This window comes from Cydia fagiglandana, chromosome 2 (genome assembly GCF_963556715.1).
Source record: "Cydia fagiglandana chromosome 2, ilCydFagi1.1, whole genome shotgun sequence".
NCBI classification, from domain to species: Eukaryota; Metazoa; Arthropoda; class Insecta; order Lepidoptera; family Tortricidae; genus Cydia; species Cydia fagiglandana.
The window spans coordinates 1842398-1865735 of NC_085933.1; the positions used below are offsets into that span (position 1 = coordinate 1842398).

The 23338-nt window shown below is 37.7% G+C and overlaps 3 protein-coding genes across 3 annotated transcripts in view; all 3 read right to left on the reverse strand.

Moving 5' to 3' along the window:
* The window catches only part of LOC134673969 (synaptic vesicle glycoprotein 2A-like), a 396395-nt gene that overhangs the window by 342528 nt on the left and 30529 nt on the right, over positions 1 to 23338 (reverse strand). The window lies entirely within an intron of this gene.
* Positions 10546 to 11419, reverse strand: LOC134679568 (transcription factor ATOH1-like). Its single transcript, XM_063538526.1, has one exon. It carries the CDS (start codon positions 11108 to 11110, stop codon positions 10634 to 10636), a length of 477 nt encoding a protein of 158 aa, XP_063394596.1. The 5' UTR covers positions 11111 to 11419; the 3' UTR covers positions 10546 to 10633.
* On the reverse strand, positions 15636 to 17437 carry LOC134679569 (uncharacterized). Its single transcript, XM_063538527.1, has one exon. The coding sequence runs from the start codon at positions 17351 to 17353 to the stop codon at positions 15638 to 15640; it is 1716 nt and encodes a 571-aa protein (XP_063394597.1). The 5' UTR covers positions 17354 to 17437; the 3' UTR covers positions 15636 to 15637.

Below are 23338 nucleotides of genomic sequence, written 5' to 3' on the forward strand. Positions count from 1 at the left end.
ATTACAAAAAAAAAGTAATTGCAACGTTTTTGGAAATTCAATCCCTAAGGGGGCTAAAAAGGGGATGAAAATTCGTCTTGGAGTGTAAATTTAATTTTAAGCTAGGAACTTTAACATTTTGGAAAAAATAAAAAACATGAAAATAATTCAAGCATTTTTGAAAATCATCCCCCAAGGTGGTGAGAAAGGGGTTGAAAGTTTGTATGGAGATCAGATATTTTGTGAGTGCGGAATGCGGAACTTGAATCTTTGTATAGGTAAGGGCGTAGGTACCTATTATGAGAATACAAGAAAAGTAATTTCAGCAACCAACATCAAAATCCACTTGACTTAAAACTTCATACAACTTGCTAAAAAAGAAAAGTGAAAATTATAGGTACTAAAGATGTAAAATGTTGAAGATAAGATTCCACGCGGACGAAGTCGCGGGCAACAGCTAGTTTTGACTAAATGGCAAAAAGGACAAACCCGAAATTCACCCTTATCTATATGTATAATTACGAAGTGCTTACACCAAGTATAATAATTTAAAGTATAATCCACCAAATATTTGCAATGAAGTCAACACCGGAAGTGATATTTGTCCGAAGCTCACGCCCATTCGTTACCGACTTCCGGCGCAGCCTCCACGTCCGGTTTTAAGGTTATTTATGTGGAGTCATAACTTAATTGTAATCTGCGGGTGTTGCACTAAACGGATTATTAAGAGAGGCTACAAGCAAAATCATTTTTATTACCATTTATCAGACAGATAAGGTGGTGGTACTAGTGCTCGATATGCTAATGCCCAATAGATGACACCCTGCTGTCACCTCTATTGACAATGACTTAATTTTTAAGATGACATTGGGACCGCGCCGAGCACCAGTACCACCACCTTACCAATTACGTCTGCGACTTACTCTTTTTATAAGTTCCATTAAGTAAAAAATAAGTTCCTGAAAAAAATATCCTATACCATACCTCGAGTGTAAATTTCATTCTATAGCGTGACGTGACGTACGCGTTTGCGTTAAGTGTAAGTTTGTATGGGATTTTAAGTTTCTAAAATATCCCGCTTGGTGAGCTGTTCAAAATCCCATACAAAAAATAGACATAACGCAAATTACGCGAACGCTCATCACGCTATCGAATGAAATTTACACTAGGGGTTCAGGTGAATTAAAATCAAATACTAGCACTTACTGTATAAAGAATGAGGTACAGGCACCTGCAATAATATGTGACACAACGAAGTCCGCAAAAATATCTGACACGATCTTATTTGTAGAGCCATAAGAGCTTGTCACATATTTTTGCTGCCATCAAAGAGTAACATATTATTGCAGGTGACTGTACCATAGGTAGAGCACACAGAGGTAGATACGTATATACACTGAGAGAAAAGGACAACAAAAACAAACTTAGAATTACAAAAATAAACTTAATCCGGGGACAAGGAGAGTCAACTAATAGGAACAAATTGACTTTTGCTATTTCTATTAGTTCTTGCAATTTCTATTATACATATATCTGTTTGTTGAAATTAGATTTAGGATTACTGGGCCCCCTAGCCAAGGTTACAATCGCTATCGCTTCGACAACGAAAAGCATTATGTATCTCTATCACTCTTCCCCATTAGTGTGACAGTGACAGTTGCGTTTCGATCGCTACGGAGCGTTAGCGATTGGCATCTTGGCTACGCGGCCTGAGCTGTTTGTAGAAATAAATAAACTTTACAGAAATAGTGAAACGTCTATAATTATTACTAAACTTAATTTTTTTCCCCCAGTACAGAACTGTTTTTTAATTCCTTAGTTTACTAATGATTTTTCTCTCAGTGTAGATGTACCCATACGTCTTGAGCAGTTGATAACTTTGGCTTCGTATATCGCGGCATATCGTTCAGGATTAGTACAAAATTGCATTTAAACGCATTTAATCGACAATTACCTTTCGAAGGTCGACGCGAAATTAAAGATAATCTCAAGTTCGAGTACGGACATGCAGACGGACGGACAGACAGACGGATGTGCGCCAATTACGCTGTCGGCTAAACTTGCAAGTAAAAGTTTAAATTAGATTTGTTCGGCTTTTTGTAATCACGACTATATTGTTTTTGGAAAGATTGCCGTGAGAATACTTACTTGAATTTTGTATTTACAGGTAGGTACTTACATACATGACACATTACATTAACTAAATGATCACAAATATTAAAAATGAAAATAAACTAACTTACTATCTATAAAATAAAACTAAATTAAAACTAAAAACTAATACTAAATAAAATAAAATTATGTTAAAATATATTTAATAAATTGGGCCCCTTTGGCATGGTGCCGAGGACGCTGGCAGCATTTCCCCGCTGTATTGCTAAGCCAATACGTTGAGCGAGAAAGCTGCCAGCTCTTCGGTCACCAGTGAAGTCTACAATCCTTTTCGAAAGCTCCTTAAAAAGTTTAACAGCATTAGGACCCCACGGGCCAAGGGTCTCAACCCCAAATGGCATAAAAATATACTCGGGGCCGAGACCCCTGTACTTCTGCAATTTGAGGTTTTCGGCCGCTCTAGCCGCCGCAAAATAAATAAATAATGATATCAAACACTAATCCAGTAGCGGGATGAAATATGATAACATTATTAGAATTAATATTCGACGGAGGAAAAGGCGTGGCTTGCATCGTCAGTACTAGTCTCACACCACCCACAAATGCATGCCACAACGATCTTATAGACATAAAGATAAAGTTTAAATTTGAAAAAACTAGTGACAATTAAAACGGAATCATAATGAATATTAACTTTTAAAAAATTGGACCACCGAGCAAAAACAAGGGAATCTAAACAGCCATGATTGAAACCTCTTCATTAGAATGAATTGTTTTTAATCGGATTGTTTTTTAATGGCTTCCCAGTTTTCGGCCAGGAAGGGGAGGGCATACTTTTTAGGTTTAATTGGAGTAAGAAATGTGGCTGCTAAAAATTGGATAGAGGAAATTTGTTTTATGTGTTGCAAGCTATTCTTTGGCAGCAAAATAAGTAATTCCACAACTGGCATGCTAAATGTGCCAAATAAATATATTTAAAGGAATGGGAAAGAAATATTGATAAATGTGTATATCAGTGTGTGTATACCAGTGCCCTGTTTATCAAAAGCTTGTAACTTGTAATAAAAGTGGAAGTCCCTATTTGACAGCTTTTGTTAGAAGGGGACTTCCACTTGTATTACTAGTTAGAAGCTTTTGATAAACAGGGCACTGACCTTGCTTATCAGTTTGCTTACGTCGCTTTTGGGTTTTCACTGCATTAATGTTACATTTTGGATCAACAAGGCCGTTTTTGACGATTTACTACGATACAAATTTTAAAGGTTGGGTCGTTGATTCTATCAGAAACATAAAATAATAGCAATAACGCACAGCTTGCATTTTTTTAAAGATTTTGTTATTTTCCCATAAGAAAACCGTGGGCCGAGTGTTATGACAAACGTTATTCTCTATCTCTATCTCTCCCCTGTCACCTGTCATCGCTACCGTACAAATTGTCCCTTTCTATCTTCGACATCTATAGACGACGTAATTTATAGCGCATAAAACAAGCATAAAATTATCTCGATACAAATCTTTAAACGAACTAAAACAAACGATAAAAATATAAAAGACATCGTGGAAGAGGGACGCAGCTCTACAGATAATAGAGAGGGAGTGTTGGGAGTTCTTCCGGTGGCGTCCGCGCAGGTGACACGAAATTTATTCCGAATTTGAAAACCGAAAGATATTTTATACTCAAACGGCTTTTTAAATATGGACATCCTTTATTCTGCGGTGACATTTTTATATTTGTCGTCGATGATGGCAAAAAATGTGATTTATTTGAAAATAATGCCGAATATACGTGAGCTTTGTCAGCATCCCGACTCTGGATATTATTTATGACTTTTTGGTACAAATGTTAAGTGGGTAACCTTTCACCGCTTAATTAGATTAGGGGATAAAAGAGCAAAGCCTTTTATTAAAGTTATAGAGGTATATTTGGGTTTGTATACCGTACTAATGAGATTATAATGTAGGGAGAATGCTTCATCTTATAGTATTTAATTAAGTATCACCTTACAAAAACGTAGGTACAAATAATGCAAAGTTGACTTACTGGACTGTTGTCAATTTGCAATAACTCTGACACGCATTTTTATTTGTAACACAATCAGCAAATGTTTACTTATTTTTATTAAAAAGTGCAATTCATTAATTAAATGAGTATTTGGTGATATTATTTAAATGATATTAGGTAAATCGATTTGTCAGATGTTGGTATTAAGAACAGGTAATAGGGTATAGGTAGGTACGTTAATACTGAGAGGGTCGAATGAATTTATCCGAGTTAGAAACTATAGTTCGTTTTTTTTAGCATTAGAAAGAACTTGCAAGAAGGTAAGCGATCTTGTAAAGTCTTTAAATTGAAAAACGCTTTTTAAAAATCAGTAACTATTACTTATGAAAGCAGAAGAATATAAATGATCGTATTAGATTCATAATTGTTACATATTTGCCGTAACTTATTTTTAAAATGTGTTTTTCAATTAAAAGACACATCAAGATTGTTTACCTAATTTCTAATGCTAAAAAAAACGAAGTATAAGCGATACATTTCTAAGTTCTATTTCTACTCGTATTCTAAGTATAATTTCTAATCTATTGTATATGCATACGTAATAATATTAACGAATGAACAGTATTTTAGATTTAAAAAATGCTACCAGTTCAAAAAACAAGCCCCCGCTGACCTAAGCGCTTCTTAATTTGTACAAAAAAATGGAATCCCGAATATCAATGATAGAATTCGATATTATTTATTAGTTATGCATAATATTACAATATGGACGCAGACCTCTACTATTTCGTTACGCTTAACAAATTAATGATACTTAAAATGATTTAAAACATGTGAATTTCAATAATATGTTAATAAAGACGGCCGTATCTGTGAGATTTTTAAGATTCCTTGATTGAAGGAATACAATGTCTCATTGAAATATGCAATCTCGATAGAAATAAGCAAAAAGTTTGAAAAACTTACTATGAGTTTAATATTAAATTCATACTTAATATGTTTGGTTTGGTTAACCATTGCTTGCATGGCACTCGCAGTGACAAAGTGTGGAAATGTCATCATTAATTAGGAATTTGACATTAATGATGACAGATTTTCAAACTTTGACATTGCAAATGCCATGCATAGTTAGCTTGGTCCGACTCTACCTATGCAAAAAAAAAAATTTTTACCCATTAAAGTCAATTGACATAGGTAGAGCGTGGATCTGTAACAAGTTATTACAAGGTCTGACCTGACCCAGTAGGGTCGGTGTTTGTAGTACATAAAGAGTCCGCACTGTATATTGCAAATAAAAAATATGAACATTTTCTAGTTTGATAAGTTAATAGATAGAGGTAGGTCCGAGAGTTTTTTTTTCTTTGAACAACGTTCCCAATATTAATTACACACTATTTCAACCCTTATCAAAATCAACCCTCGACAAGAAGGTGGGAAACACTAAAATAAAGATGTCTTTTTAGTTTCATCTTAATAGCTAGTTAACAAATTTATCGTAATTAAAATAATTAAGGGAAACCTTTTATCTTTCACATTGGGCATTGGAAGTATCGATTTCACTGAAATATTTATGATATACCTACTTGTGAAAGAACCCTTGAGGCCTATATATAGTCGCACCAATAAAAGTCTGCAGCGGATTTGATAGCCCACGCAGTGGAAGTGTTATTTAAACGTCATAATTTCATAGGAGTTTGACGTTTAAAATGACACTTGCACTGCGTGGGCTATCAAAATCGCTGCAGACTTTTTACGGTCTAACTCTATCTATAGACAATGTGTTTCGGTATGTCATTCTATACTATTATACTTATATTATAGGTACCCTATTATAAATGTCAGTGTTATAGGATTAAGTTACTAAAGCGTCTAAAAAACTATAATCCAATATTATGGAGTCCCCTAATATGGAGTGCTCTATTCACCAATCTTTTTTTCTAACGGCTTTATTCTATGTGCGTTCTACAATTGAACGGGCGTGCGCTATGCGCCGCGCGCTGATTGGTCGAGAGGCGGCCAATGAGGCGACATGTCCGTAGCGCATGCGTCGGTAATGTCAAGTGATAGATAAGTTGTATACGATACGAATGCATAATATAAGTAGGTATATTTTTGTGGTATTCGGTGCGGCCTAATTTAGGCCATTAAATGGCCTATTCTTGAAGATTTGTAGATTTCAACGACAGTTCACTGAACAATTTAGCTGTGCGAGGTAGGAAGTTTCTGGAGAAACGCATAGTTGAGGACGCACAGAGGATGAGTTACTGCCCGATTGTCAATTAATAGATCTAGAAACGATATGGATTAGATGTGTCAGTGTTAAAAGTGACGTTTTTGTTTGCAAAAACGTCACATTTGACACTGACATATCTAATCCATGTCGTTTCTAGATCTACTAATTGACTTATGTTAAAGTTCGAATCGAGCCGTTAGGTACATATATATTTATTGTTTAATTTGTATAGTATTAGCCTAGATAGTCTACCCTATTGACCGGACGTTTAATACTGAACTTTTGTCTCTACAACTTTCACATTATTGCAAACTAATCTTTCTACACTAGACCTTAAGTACGATTATCCTTTAACAATCTTTATCAGGGCTGCCAACATTATTTATATCAAGGATACACCTATCACACAGTTCGTTTAAAACTTAAGTGTTTAAACTTAATTAAACGTCATGTCAATTTGAGCTTTAGCCCATTTCATTTAAGGTCCAAATTATATGTAGCTCAATAAGGAGGTTAACATGTTTTTCTTTGGATAGAGCGACATCTGGTGTTTTGCATAGGGTTGACTGATTGTTCTGCCACTCGGACTTTAGACGTTGACGAGACTTTGGAAATAATGACGCAGGGACCCCACAATAGGGGTTCTTGAAATAAATAAAACAATTTTCGGGACTGAAATTGGTAAGTAACCATCTAAATAATCTATCTAACCCGGCCATCGCGACGCTCAAGTACTTAATTAATAACCTAGGTAATTAAGTGTTTCATGTAAACATAGTCGTAAATTCATTCTTTTTTTATATATAGGCGGGAAACGAGCAGACGATTCGCCTAGTGGTAATGATGGTAACCAATGACCGTTGCTTATAGACACTTGCAACACTAGAAGAACTGCAAGTGCGTTGCCGGAATTTAGGATAGGAGAACGCTCTTTTTAAGGTCGCATTGGTCAGGAAATACAGCGAGCTACAGTTTATTCCACAACTTATTTTAACTACCTTAGAGACTTAAATTCCATGGGTAAATCTTTTAAAATAGTTTCAATAATGTTCAGTAACATTTATATTTTAAAGGTGTTATCAAAAAATGATTAAAGCTGCAATTAAATATACTTTGACGACTTCATTCCTTCATTTAAAAAACGTAAATTAACATTATACCATCCCAAATTACACCCCAACGACATTTAAAAAAGTCTTTAAAAAACGGTAAAAAAATCCCGCTCAGTTATTAAAACAGCAACGTGTGAATCTAATGACAGGTTCTGTCAAACTTTTGACAGCGGTATCTTACTGTCAGTGTTAAGTTGCGATATCTTAGCGGATTTTGAGTTTGATAAGATATTATTAGTGTCATTTACATTGTTAATGGGATTTGTATGAATTGTATGGGTTGTATGAACGGTAGGTGGGATCATGAAAATCTGCATGTCATTGATACAGCTATTGGTTATATTATGGCCCCTAATAATGTATTGGGTAGTTATTAAAATTATAGCCCCGAATTTGGCAGGCCGATTCGAACGTATTTACGCTGACATCAGAATGATATCTGAATCAAGATAAATCTGCATCGATTTTCATAGCACACGCAGTGTAAATGTTATTTGTACATCAAAAATATCATAATTTCATCGAAGTTTCACGTTTAACATTTACACTGGGTGTAAATGTTATGATTATCTTGGTCTAACTTTAATAGGTTCTTGTAACTTTTTATTACACTGCACTATGTATATGTATATCTGGTGAAGCGCCGGTAGCCTAGCGGTAAGAGCGTAAGAGCAGCATGCGAGCGTGAACTTGCAACCCGGAGCTCGCGGGTTCAAACTCCGGCTCGTACCAATGAGTTTTTCGGAACTTATGTACGAAATATCATTTGATATTTACCAGTCGCTTTTCGGTGAAGGAAAACATCTTGAGGAAACCGGACTAATCCCAATAAGGCCTAGTTTCCCCTCTGGGTTGGAAGGTCAGATGGCAGTCGCTTTCGTAAAAACTAGTGCCTACGTCAAATCATGGGATTAGTTGCCAAGCGGACCCCAGGCTCCTATGTGAGCCGTGGCAAAATGCCGGAATAACGCGAGGAAGAAGACTATGTATACGTATATCGCACCTGATAAAGCGTTGGTTCCCTAGTGGCAAGGCATTCGACTTTCAAGACATACCTACATAGATCACAGGTTCAAACTCCTGATCGTACCTACCTGATTTTTCTGCCCTCCGTCCGGAAAGCGTAAAATTTCGGCCCGCTGCGCTAAACTAAGTTGCCGCTTTCTGGCTCCGTCGAATAGAAAAATAGTAACCACACCTCAGCCAAGCAAGATGAAGACGCGTCTGGCCAACTCTATTGTAACACCTGCAGAAGAGTCTTTAAGACCAAGTTCGGCCTGGCCAGCCACATTCGGGCCCATAACAGGCGTAAAGCGTAAACCGTAATTAGGTATTTACCCACTATTACGTAAGATATATCATTTTGATCTTAGGTAGCAATCGCTTTTCGGTCAAGATAAACATCGTCCTGATTAACCTAGATACGATAATTTCTAGTTTCTCCTTTGGGTAGATTAGGCATATTTTATTATTTAACTAGCTGTTACGGCGATCGTCATTTTTACCGACTTTACAAAAAGAAGGAGTTTAATTGTTTTCAGAAATGCATCATGTGTTAAACCGATTTACAAAACCTTTTTTTGCACCTACTGCAAAAAGTTAATTGTTGCTTATAAAATTATTGATAGGTACCTATACCTATCTACGTTATTTTATTGTTTTTGAAATCGGTTTTGTTCTTTGCGTTTTTATGCAATAGGTACTTAGGAAATGACATTTTTTTACACGATTAAATATGTATAGAGACATGATTCATTTAAAATCTGAAGGTTGTGCAATGTGCAGTCCTCATGAATAGTATCTGTAGGTACTACGCTTCATTAGGTTTTCAAAATTATTCTCAAAAATTACTGTATCATCTTGATTCTTGACAGTCATATTTAGATATAGAGATGCACTTTGACCGCTTTGATATTTATTTTTTAATACAGTTGCTCAAAAAGTGCTACTTTACGTAGCTGTTTAGCGTGCGGAAAGTTGGTTATCTCGAACTAGTGCTTTTCACTTTTCCAATTTTTTTAAATTTATACTTGTTCCAATTCACGACTACTTATTGATGAGTGTTAATATTAGTTTCCTTTAAACGTCGTAATCAGCATAAAAACCTACCGTTAATGTAAGAATACGAAAAATATTACATATTTCATATTTAATTACTTACCTCTTCATCATTATAACACGTTTATTTTTTAATATTCAATATTGAAAATTCCGTTCTTAATAAGTCGACTGAATGGAACGGAATTGCTGCCAAACGCCCATAGATATAATATACTTAAAGACGACGTCTAACCGAGCTGTCACTGTTACCACTTTTGTTTAGTGTACGATTAACAATGTTTTTCTTATTTTTTCGCAACTGTATTAAAAAACGTCGTTCGATACACGTGCGGAAATGTCATTCTTCACTCGTCCCGAGTCTTGCCACTCGCCTGCGGCTCGTGGCAAGATATCTCGGTACTCGTGAAGTAATGACATACCTTCCGCACTAGCATCGAAATGTACTATTCTTTAGTATTATATAATTCGATAAGTGTCATATTATGCATAATTAGAAATATAAGTTGATAAATTAAAGTTTGCGCGGAAAGAGAAGAGTCATGGAATATAAGGGAATACCTACATTGTATGACTTTCTCTTTTCGCACAGACTCTATATAAATTATTGGTATTGGCAAGCAACCAAATATTGTGACATTTAAAGAACTACATATTTAGTAAGGGTTGAAAAGCACAAATAGAAAATCACACATAAAATTCAAACATATTCGTATATTTACAAATAAAAACATTGTTTGACTGGATTTTCCATAATAACTATCCGCAATACATTCTAAATATACTAATAGCATAACAATCTATCTACAACACTGACTTCGAAGTCCCTAACTACAAGGAATGTTTGGACATAATACTTTCTTGGCAAGATGAAATACCCTTTAAAGGTAACTACTTACACTAAAATTAACTTAAATCGGTAGGACGGATACTGACAAGCAAACTTAATTTAAAAAAAATACAAAATAGTAAGCGTGTACGAAACAAGACACCTCGTAACTTTAGACCGCAAAAGTTAATTAAGTGCTTAAATTGGTAACACTGAGTATTCTGGTACTTAATTTTTACAATAAATAAAATCCCTGTATTAATAATTTCTAGACGATTTTGGCAAGTCACTACACTGGACACTATTACCTATTGCAGCAGCTCGTAGAGGGCGGCGATGTAAGTTTGTGCCATCTGAAGAGTTTCGTACTTGGACAACTGACGGTCGGCGCCGAGCGAAGGAAGATGGCCCCGGAGTCTGTCAAATGCCTTGTTGAGGTTCTGCATTCGCCTCCTCTCCCTCGCATTAGCAGCTAGACGTCTCCTCTTCAGCACAGCAGCGCTGGTCGCTCGTCCTCTCCTTTTTCCAGAACCTTCCAGTAACTCTGAGTCTTCAGCACTGTCTTCGAAAACTTCTCGCGAAAGTCCTCGATATGCAATATGGTTCGGAGAATCCTGGTTGATACTGCCGTCCATGGAAGGTGTCGGCTCCAAACTCGACCTTCCGGAGTCAGGAGATCTCGGCCAGGACAGATAACAGTCTTCAGTTGAGTATTCCAACATTTCAGATGGGAACATGTCTTTCTCGGAGTAGATTAAGCGATGTCCGTAAGTCTCGGCGGCCATGGTGAGGTAAGTTCGAACAGGTGCGTACAGTCGGGTGTCCCACGGGGGAATGTCTCGGGGCGCTTACCTGTTGTTCTTTATATAGATTCCCTGTTCGCGTGAGAAGGACGAGAGGCGGTGGATCGGGGGTGCGCGAGCGGGACGTCGGCGCTTTTGAGAGGGTAATTTAAGGCCAATCATCATTAAATATTTCCTCCCCGCATTGTTAGAGAGTTCTCGATCTAGTTTTGCGGGGACTATTCTGTTCGCTTTGTTGTTGACCTTGGGGAGTCTTCCGTGTGTGTACGGGATATTAATATTTTGCAAGGACTAAGTTTGTATTAAATAAACTTTTCCGAATCGTAGTCTGTGCGGAAAGAGGAGAGTCGTGGAATATAAAGGAATCAATACAATCTATGACTCTTCTCTTTCCACACAGACTACGATACTTACTCTAAATTTTTTTGATGTAGGCAGATAAAATAAAGTGGAATTAGGTAGCTTAGTAGGTTTTTATATATGCTAACGTTCAAACTACGTGACCAATAAAAACACGATACTATAATTACGTGATAAGTCCCTTTTCGTTAAATCAATGCCTAGATATATTTATTGGTGTTGATAAATGTATATAGTTAATTAGTTATTACGATAATAAAATACGTTAGTAAACTGAATTTGCTTGAGGAGAATCTAGTGCATTCAATTTGAATCGTTACATATTACAGTTACGAACTTTTCACATCCAGTCTGATAAGAGATTGTTCTCTGTATGATGTGTGTCTCGGCGCGATTCCAACTTTAAGATACGTCAGTTAATACATCTAGAAAAGATATGGATTAGATATGTCAGCGTCAAATGTGACGTTTCTTCAAACAAAAACACCACTTTTGACACTGACATATCTAATCTATATAGTTTCAAGATCTATTAATTGACGTATCTTAAAGTTCGAATACGGCAGTCTGTCTATATTCTATCAACGTCTGAAATTGTGAAGACATGAAATGATATTATGAGAAATTTTCAAAAAGTTTGTACATTTCGATCACAGTTTAGATTGCTATAAAAATTGGTATGCTAGTAAAGTGCGTGAAGCTGAACAACTTCCAACTATTGCATAATTTATTATGTATTAAATTGTAGGTACGCTATATCCCAGCTATAGCAAGTGCTGGTGGCCTAGCGGTGAGAGCGTGCGACTAGCAATCTGGAGGTCGCGGGTTCAAACCCCGGCTCGTACCAATGACTTTTTCGGAACTTATGTACAAAATATCCTTTGATATTTACCAGTCCTTTATGGTGAAGGAAAAACATCGTGAGGAAACAGGACTAATCCCAATAAGGCCTAGTTTACCCTCTGGGTTGGAAGGTCAGATGGCAGTCGCTTTCGAAAAACTAGTGCCTACGTCAAATCATGGGATTAGTTGTCAAGCGGACCCCAGGCTCTCATGAGCCGTGGCGAAATGCCGGGATAACGCGAGGAAGAAGAAGACGCTATATCCCAGCTAGAGTTAGATCAAGAAAAGTCTGCAGCGATTTTGATAGCCCACGCAGTGCAAGTGTTATGTTAAATGCCAAACTTCTATAAAATTATGACGTATAAATAACACTTCCACTGCGTGGGCTATTAAAATCGCTTCAGACTTTTCTTAGTATAACTCTATGACGGCCAAGATGGTAGTAAATGTAGTCATAGACTTCATTAAATCTAGTTATTGGAACCAGTCGGGACCCGACACCGGCCGGGAACGGAACCCGCGATATGGTATTCACGAGTCGCGTGAAATTTAAGACACGCGAGTGTAGGTGGCCCGGTGGTACATGGAGCTAGGAAGGGACGTAGAGATGAGAAGGGTGGATGCGGTATCTTGATGCCTATGATGAGCTCGCTTCATCGTAGGCCACGTCTACGCCTCGGCTAGTCTATGGCTATGAGTATTCCCATTCATAAAAAAAAAGTTGTAGAATACTATGCCTATTAACTGAAATATTATGTATTGTATGTTTGTAGATAAGTGATTAGTTACTGGTGATCTGCTGCTTTTATTAGGTATCTTATAGTAAAATCAGCATAAAATATTTCTTTTTTCTTTATTGCCGTACACCGTAATCAGACTTTTTAAAAAACAAAGAAGGGCTCCGCCAAAAAAATATACACCTAAAATTTTAACACAGGTACTCAATTACTCAAAGATGTGTAATATTAGTCGAACGATTTTAATATAATGTTTATACTTTCCGTAGCAACAAACGCCGTTAAAATATTCGATTTATTTTCATGCTGCTTCGTTACCAACCGTCAATTAAGGTTCCGTCGTTTATTTCAGTTAAAACACTTCTTGTTTATTACATGATTTCGATTTATTTTTATTTAATGGTATTTTATGTGACTGCTAGTGAACATACTGAACAAAGACCTGCGTAGATAAAACATTTTTTCATACCGCTACATTTTTCATACTATTTGTAATACTAACTAAATGCTAATTTAGTTATACTGTAAATGACTATGTAAGCTTCAAATTGCATATAAGGATTCAGGAAGAAGGGGCAAACCACTGCCTTTGTCAACCCTTTCCGGAAAATCTCGATTTTGAACACCTGATGAGTGATTACATGTTGACGTTGTGTCATATAATTATTTCACCACTTATTATTTGAAATGTTTGCTTAATGTATAAATCACAATACGATGGTTCGAATTGGCCTCATAGATCGATTTTGTGATCCTAACACCTTAGAAATGTATATAGTACGTTCAATACAATTAAATAAATAAAAATTATAAAACACGGAGGTGTGCTCTGCGCCTGCAATGCCGCATCCATTCCTTCTTGCACATGCGCTTGCGCATCTCCCCCGACGGTGGTCCGCGTTTTCAGCAGAGCCCACTGCACACTCTCACGTCTACTAATTAGTAATTAGCTCACTGAATGAGGTTAGCGAACTTGTGGATTACACTTGAAAAGTGTTGGCAGGCAGGATACCTACTTATGCCAAAAATCCGGCCAAGTGCGAGTCGGACTCGCGCACGAAGGTTTCCGTACCATTACGCAAAAAACGGCAAAAAATTACGTTTGTTGTATGGGAGCTCCACTTCTATATTTTTTTTGTATTTGTTGTTATAGCGGCAACAGAAATACATAATCTGCGAAAATTTCAATTGTCCAGCAATCTCGGTTCATGAGATACAGCCTGGGGACAGTGTGAATTTGCTCTTTTCCGCACTCGCATCGTAAATAAGTATTTTTCAACCAAATAGATTCGTCAGTTCTGTCTAAATATCCCCGCGGAGGTCAGAAATCAGAAACACGTTTTTTGCGATTGCTTCACGGCCCATTAGGCAGGGATCGGATTCCGTGGTAGGCTCTACGCGACCCGAGCGACCTGATTTACTCTGAATACTTGATGATATTGCAAGTCGAACGTTCTGTTCAAAAGTACTTTACACAGGCGGTTGAATTTAAGTGAAAAAAAATTACAGAAACCATTTGCAGCAAATTTGCAGTAAATTAAGTTACAGCCAAAGAATTTAATTTCCGACCCATTTCGTATTCGTACCTTGTCACAGTGACAATCAATATACATAAAAGTCGCTAGAGACCTCATACCATATACAGTGCTTCCTGTAACCGGAGCAATAAATTAAACTAAAGGCTGTACTCCCCAAACTGACCAACATTTGTTCAGCAACTTTTAAAAATTATGAATCCTTTAGACTTCCTCTTTTTCATACAAAATAAATATATCCTTCAATGCACGCTGACATCATTGTGTTTACCGTTACTTGGCACGCTTTTAACATAACAAAATTTGCAATATATTGCGTCTTAGAATAAACTTTAAAGTGTAATAAATATCAAAACATGAGTTATTTTCAAAAGTTTCTGAACTAATGTTGGTCAGTTTGAGTTTAATTTAATTTGTACAGTTTAATTTGTTGCTCCTGTCACAGAAAACATACTGTATACTATGTCTATGTGACAAAGTACAAAATGAGTAGGAAATTAAATTGACTGTACAATTAACATCAATAGCAAATAGAACAAAGCGCCAAAAGTATCTACCACACTTTGTTTTAACGCTATTTTAATTCAGTAATACAATTTCATTATGGTTCACATGTTCATTATGTAATGAAGTATCAATATCAATGTATTTTTTGGTATAGTCTGATTTTCCTTCCATTTATACTTACGAGTACACATACATAGAATACCTATTTTAAGAACTGCGATACTTATTCAAATAATAGGTACACTTGCCATAGTTGGGAGCTTTTGGACTATTTTTGAGTGGTTATATTAGAGAATATTATGACGTTTACTTTTGACGAATTCGTTCGTCCTCTACTGTTGAAGTTGATTTTCTCTATATGCTAAGAATTCGACAATTATTAAATTGGCATATATGAATTTATTGATATATGTATTTACTTATGCTTATGTTTATCCTTCCTTCCTTTCAATTACCTATACACTTTTCACAATAACGTTCGCATAGTTCTAACGTCCATTTACCTATACATTCACTTTAATGTCCAATCAACTGCAAAAGCAGTACAGTTTCAGTTGATAATGCGGCACACAGCGGCTCTGGTCACCATAGAAGTTGAGTCGGCTGACGGCGCCAGCCAGCGACCAGCGTCCTGTCCCCCTCCCCACCGTCGCTTCAAACACACCACCCCCCGGCCACGTCCGCACCACAACACTCAACTCACGCCATTTTGAATCTTCGCTTCCTGATAACAGAAGCTCAGTAACGCTCAACACCTCAGACAACCTCAGTTCAACGCATTGAGGATAATCCTTGAGAATATCATTCAGATGCGACACTACAAACTCAGCTGCTTCTTTTGCTTCCAAACTTTCACGAGACGCAGCCACTCTGCTGTGACAAGCGCACCAGTGGTCATCTATATCTGCTGACTTACATGTCCTGTTACTTGGGACAGGTAGAAATAAACTGATGTTACGATGTTTGGAATAACTTTCGTTGCTACGAGAGTTTATTCTTTCATTTTCAATTTTATCTAAAGCTGTTAAATCTAGTAATGTAGAATGTATATCGAAAGGCGTGGTTAGACGACGGCTATTCAACTTTAGATTCGCATAAGCCAAGTTGTAATTTTCACGAAATGATGGCGGGAATAAAGCAAATACAAATGGCAGTCTGTCTTCTAAATATCCTTGTCTGGTTTGACGAAACGCACCCCAGCGCATACCATGATCACTCATGAAGAAGATAATAGTTTCATTTAAATATCCAGAATCATGCATTTTGGTAAAGAAATTGGCATAACTTTCATCCATGACCATTGGATAGTTTAATCTACCGTGACTCATAGTGATTTCCCAAAAGAATCCGAATAGCTTGTTCTTCAAAGTTGTTGCCAAATCTTCCACATAGTCCAGGAGAATTTTGAAGAAGAATTTTTCGTTCATGCACAGGAAAGCGTGATTATCTTTATTTGTGCCAGCGTGATGTTCAGCTTGGTGGATGAAAGTGTGAAAATAGTAGTCAGTAGGGAACCCCACAAAGCCGCGTTTCACAAAGTCAAACATGCCCATGGAGGCATTGTCTTCTGCCAACGCGGTTGAATATCCAGCGCGTTGGAAGCGCTCCCAGATGAAGGGACAGTTGTCAAAAAAAGCCCGCGTATTTGGAAGACACGTGTCTTCCAGCTCTGTGTCTTTCTTTCCAAGTAGCACAGCTATCAAATTGGGAAATGTGTTGTCTCCTATTTTGTTGTATCCATATAATTCTACGGCATCCATGTATTTCATATAAGCTGCAGTCTTGGGCATCGTTCTGTGGAAATTTAATCTTGACACAGAATCTATGCCTAAAATTAGAACGTTGTAAGGTAAATATTTTTGAGCCTTAAAGTCGTTGCCTGCTTCTTTTTCGCGAGCAAAAATTATAAAAGTATCAAATACAGTTTCATTATCTCCGCACATAACTCTCACAAATTCATGAGCAACCTCTATTGTGTCATTAAAATATATACATTTGTTATATTTCACTCTTTCATCGTTATTGGTGGCGGTTATATCATCTATCTGGGTTGGACGATAAAACGATTTGTAACAGCATTCTAGGTTGTTTGAATCTTCTATTTTATAATATTTTATATTTTTCTTTTGTATCCAAATGTGGGTCTTATTTGATTCTACTAAAGGATTACCTTTACAGGGTTCCATATCATTCGGATAGTTTTGAGGGATAAATTCTCGTACAGATTCTTCAACTGCGTTCATGAAAGGTATGCGACATCCCTCCGTATGTATAGTACTGGCATTTCCGTATTTGTATTCATCGTTATAATCTTGGTTTTCATACAAATCCTCGTAGTCCTCTGATATTAAGAATAAGGTATTGTTAGACCTTGATGATACGATGAACATGAGAGTGCTTCCGCTGAATAAGGCAGTCAAGAGGCACACGCATTTGAAGGTGAAACGGGGTCCAGGTGGGGTCCTACGTTTGATGATACCCATGATGTCTGTCAAAAATTTTAAACCATATAGTTTCAGCGTGATAGTAGAAACACTTTACAATCCAGCCAGTTCACATTTTTGTGTAAATAGTGAATCTTCAGAAACGTATGAAGGATTGGCAACGCACTTGTGATACCTATGTAGGCGCAAGCGTCCGTAAACGTCCATAAGTAGACGATACATTTGTTTGACACCTTGCTGTTATTAAGAGTTTTCACCAATGGTATGTACTGCTTTCAACGTCAGACTGGTCAGAAAAAGATTAACTCCCCTCTTTTATCTACTAGGCCTAGGGAAGCAGGAAGCAATCGCCTGATAATTAGTTTCCGTGTAAGATTCTACATCCTTATTCACAGTTCAATTTCTTTTACTTGATGCTTTGAACTAAATCTTGCGACTTGTCGTCTCAACTCTCAATAAAATTTGTTAAGTGTAACAAAGTCGCAAAACCCAAAAAAAATATATACATAATTAAAAGATAAACTTACCGACTAGTTTCTTAATTCCCAATACTGTAAAAGTAATGCACAATTTCTTTAATCAAATTTAAACTGTTGTGAGACATACTAACATTGAATAATTTTACGGTTAAAGTCACTTTTAATTTAAGTCACTCGCGCGACATGTATCGGAGAGCCTGGGTCTCCTTTTTCAAGCACTAACAGCGTGAGCAGCGTTCACGACGGCCGTGTATCGACGGGCGTGTAGGCTCTCCGAAACATCATCATCATCATTTCAGCCTATATACGTCCCACTGCTGAGCACAAGCCTCCTCTCATGCGCGAGAGGGCTTAGGCTATAGTCCCCACGCTAGCCCAATGCGGATTGCGGACTTCACATACACCTTTGAATTTCTTCGCAGGTGTATGCAGGTTTCCTCTCGATGTTTTCCTTCACCGAAAAGCTAGTGGTAAATATCAAATGATATTTCGTACATAAGTTCCGAAAAACTCATTGGTACGAGCCAGGATTTGAACCCTTGGATTCGAAACATGTCACGGTAGAAACAAGTGAGTCTAATCCGTAAAATTATACAATCACAATTTTTTGTTTGTTTTATCGTTGGGTTTATTGTAAAATAAATGCCTCATCACCAGGATACACAAGCGTCCCAAACCCCAATCAGGATAAAGCAACATTAAGGTAAAAGTAACTGTGCCTGTCAGTCGGAAGTTAACCCGGAACGGAATATGGTAACGGTAACCCTTGCGAACCGTATCTTGTGTCTAGTTTTTGTGTGTTTCCAGATGACTTGCTTCCGTCTCCAATTACCTTGGTTTTGTTTACTATAAATTAGAAATAAACAATGCTTTTAAATTGCTGTATACGTGAATATGATCTTTTTGTACCATGTTGGTGGCAAATACGCGTGCCTGATGAAATTGGTGAAACTGTTCTATTCATTATTATTAAATACTATATTATTTATTATAATGAAATAATTATAATATAGAAACATGAATAAAAATACCTTGTTACAGATTCATCATAGTATATATACCTATCTAATATACTTACACATTTAACCATCATTCTCGTAATCAGTTTACGTACAAGCTGATTTCATACTAAGTAATTGGTCTGTGGGTATTGGCTGTGGCGCAATGACGCGAATCTTGGCCTCCGACACCACAGACTGTCATGCTTCTCTGTCCAAATTCGCTTCTACACGAAGTACGGCGCAGACTTCCCTAAGGTATTTTTGAACTTCTCTCTAGCACATGCAGCATATGAAGTCCAGATTAGATGTTAGATGAGTGATGATCCTCCAGTCAGAGCGTATTCTGGACAGTGGGGAGAACTCCTGACTTCGGGAAAACTCGGCTCCGTTCGGCTCAGCTAGCATTGCTCCTAGCAATTATTAGGGCTGACACAACTTGACGTCCCCTTGCGTGTAGGATCACACTGATCACAGATAATTAGTTGAATTTTGACTACCTACTCTATATAGTCAAAAGGGATAGTGCCACAAGTTAGAAAGGGATATCATGATTCGACCCTGAATCGCTGTCAAACTTTGGTTTTGTAAGAAGTGTCCTTTCTGTACTATTACTTGTTCTGTGCTCTGGAGTAGGTACCAATTGGCCGAAGACCATCGGTACGTCCTATAAGTATTGCGAGAGATGAATTGCCAAATTTAAATTTTATACGAAATCTATTTCCATCTAACCACATGTCTATCAAAATACAATTGATTATCAAATAACTGCCTATTATTAAATTATCTGAACAAGTCTTGTTATTAGATAATGTTTTAGCCGAAGCCCACCAGATTATCCCCCTGTGTGGCCTAACTTGATCGAATTATCATAATTCATATAACGACCATGTTAGCAACATGATAAAGAAATTAACTAATTCGGTAGCTAAGAATCATGTTGAAATAACCTAGTTTTTGCTGGTTACTGGAATTTGTTAGGCTAAATTATGTTTAACATGGTTTCATTTGGGCAAATGCATGTGCATGCGCATGTGTTCAATTTATTGACTTTGATAAAGCACTTGAACTTTTACAAATTACTGAAAACATTATAAATAAAAATACGTATTTTTTTATTAACTTTAGTTGTATAAATTTCAGCTAAAAATAAATAAGGAAAGTCTATAATCATTTTGAAAGTTTTAATAAGTACTCCACTATATGCATTCTATATTTTCGTAAACGCGTTTTCATTCTTTGGCCGCCATGTAAGTACCACACAAGATGTTTTATCGGAAATGACATAAACGGAAGTCAACACGCATAAATGCAGTCATCATAGAGATGAGTGTTTAGCAAATTACAGGGCGGCGCGGCCATAGATAGTAGAAGCTGTGAATTTTGACGGCTTCACCACCTTGGGAGGTAAACTACCGTTTTTTGACGAAATATTCCATTATTTTGATCAAAAAACTGTATTTTGCCTCAGCACGGCATTTATCTTTTAAATTGTTTGCAGTATTAAAAATCGTTTCAAAATATACCGATATTTCTATGTTTTAATGTTTTTATTGAGCAAAAGAGATGTAGAGTTTTTAGATAAAGCTACTGCTTTATCTAAAAACTCTACATCTCTTTTGCTCAATAAAAACTTCATTTGATCTTGGAATCACTACTAGACTATATAGAGTTAGACCGAGAAAAGTTTGCAGCGATTTTGACATCACACACAGTGCAAGTGTTATTTTTAACGTTAAACTTCTATAAAATTATGATGAATAACACTTGTACTGCGTGTGCTATCCAAATCGCTGCAGACTTTTCTTGGCTTGACTCTAACACACTTGATTGAGGATTTATGAACCTTACCCCGTTACAATAAGATTGACAAATGGTCAATTGACATTGTCTCCGACGGTACTCAAAATCATTGCATTGGTCACGTCACCGTCATTGCACCGTCCCGTTGGGGCAATTTGCCACATTCTTATCATGGCAACATTCCTGGACAATTGCGGGTAGTGGCACGGAACTAATGTTGCCAGTTAGCTGGCCAGTGCGCAACGGGGAATGTGATTGTTCAGTACTTTGACTCTACTTCGACGCCTGAACTCAAAATATGTGTAACCTGGGCTATAACCGCGAAAATCGAAGTTCGCAAATTGCGGGAATTTTTCACTGTCACTCTAATTACGCCTTCATTGGAGTAAAAGAGAAAAATCCCCGTAATTTGCGAATTTCTGTTTTCGCGGTAGCCCCTCTGGCTACCCTTAGCAATTTATTCTCTTGTTATTTGTCGTATCCTTATGGCTGTAGGACGTGACGACTGTGGACAGTGGACACCCTTTACCAGTGCTCTCCAAGCCGCTCTTTCTTGGGCCCAGTGTGTGCTAGTCTGGAATGTAGCTTTTGTCTCTGACATTATTCTGTCCGCCTAAGGCCAAGCGCGCACTACGATTTTTTGTCGTGCGATAATTTTGTCGCAGAAATGTCATTTATATGTCAGTGCGCGCATATACGACAAAAAAATCGCAGCGATTTTAAAATTGTGATTTGTCACATTTTTCCGCGACTGCTCGCGACGCAACGCGATTGTCGCAAAGTGAATTGCAGCCTACGGAGTTGTATGGCCCCGCGCGCACTGCGATAATAAAATCGCACCCCGGACCTCAGTCGGCATTTCGCTCCCCAAGCGTCAACATATCGGAATCTGCTTCTCCAATGGAGTCACAAGATGAGACCTTAGATGTTGACCGTTTAATTATGGAAATAGAAGGAGATCACCTTTGTGGTATAAGTACTCAAAGTCATACAGCGATTGCATATTGAAGACACGTTTCACGACAAGCGACTGGTACGAAATCCATGTCGAGAATTAACAAATCGTCGGCTTTTTCATCGCCGTGCGCGCAGTGAATTTTCTGCGATATATTCAGTCCGATTCTAAAATCGTGTCGCAAAAATTAAAATCGCAGTGCGCGCTTGGCCTAACGCGTGGCCATGCGTCCATCTTTACACTTCCTGGCCATGCGGCCAGTGATCATGAGTACCACCAGACAGTCTGGGAGCCGGGGGCCGGAGGGCTACCGCGAAAATCGAAATTCGCAAATTGTGGAGATCTTCCTCTTTTACTCCAATGAAGGCGTAATTTAATTGACAGAGAAAGATGCCTGCGATTTTTATTTTAGAATTAACTTTTGTTTAGAAAAATGAAGACATTTCATCTGCATGTTTTGCTCATTAAATAAATTAAGTCGGCTATACAACATAGCTGTACAATTGAATTTTTGGCACGTAATTTGCTCGCGGCGTCGCTACCGCCGCGCCGCTGCGGTTCGGCCCAAGGCGGCGTCGGCGCGCCGGTAGCACGACGATTCTGTCTGCCTTTGTGGCACTGTTGTGCTTTCAACACACATGGCCGTATTGCAAAATGTAGTGTAAACTCCATATAACGTCACGCATATAAATCGATATAACGGTCACTGCCTCTATGACATCGACACTTTTGGCTCTAGTTGGCTTATGGCTCCTCTACACGATAGACCAACGCCGGCCATTCCAAGGGACGCATTTATGCGTTAGAGGGAGCTAGTGATATTGCGATCTCATTCTACCGCATGGCTGCGTCCCTTGGAGCGGCCGGCGTTGGCCCATCGTGTAGAAGAGCCCTTACTTTCTTATTAACTCTATATGACATTGATGCATCAATGTTTGTTTACAGGTGGCCTACCGCGAAAATCGAAATTTCCTTATCTGCCTCCCTATCGATCGAATAGGCAAGACTGAAACCGTGTTTCACGGTTGGCCAAGTGATTGAGCTAGTGGCGCCCTCTACGCAGTTTTGCGTAATATTCCCTCCACAAATAAAACAACCAAATAGGTCACGGGCGTTAACGCGAATTTCATAAATGGGTTACTGATGCAAAGCTCATTCCCTCCGGCCATTGTGACAATGGATACAACATACAACGCTCTGAAGATCACGCAACGCGCATTACTTCCATACAAACCCATACAAAAGGATAAAAGGCGTATTCGGATTTTAGTTATTCTGAAATGTGTCCGATATCGAATCCTACCAAAAACGTCACTTTTGACACTGACAGATGCTGATCTACATAGGTAGATAGGTAAGAAGTACTGGCCCCAATTTCACATCGGTGCCAGGTGCGACAATTGTAAAACATCACTGTTGCTGACGGAAAAAAACAAATATTTCTCTTACTAAGTTTATGACAATTGTCACAAAAAAAATTCCGACATACTTATAACTCATTTCCTGTCAAGAATTACAATTCTTCTAAATCTTGACAATTGTCAGAAAC

Coding starts and splice junctions, on each gene's coding strand:
- LOC134679568 (XM_063538526.1), bottom strand. CDS start 11,110: ATGGCCGCCGAGACTTACGGACATCGCTTAATCTACTCCGAGAAAGAC.
- LOC134679569 (XM_063538527.1), bottom strand. CDS start 17,353: ATGAACGCAGTTGAAGAATCTGTACGAGAATTTATCCCTCAAAACTAT.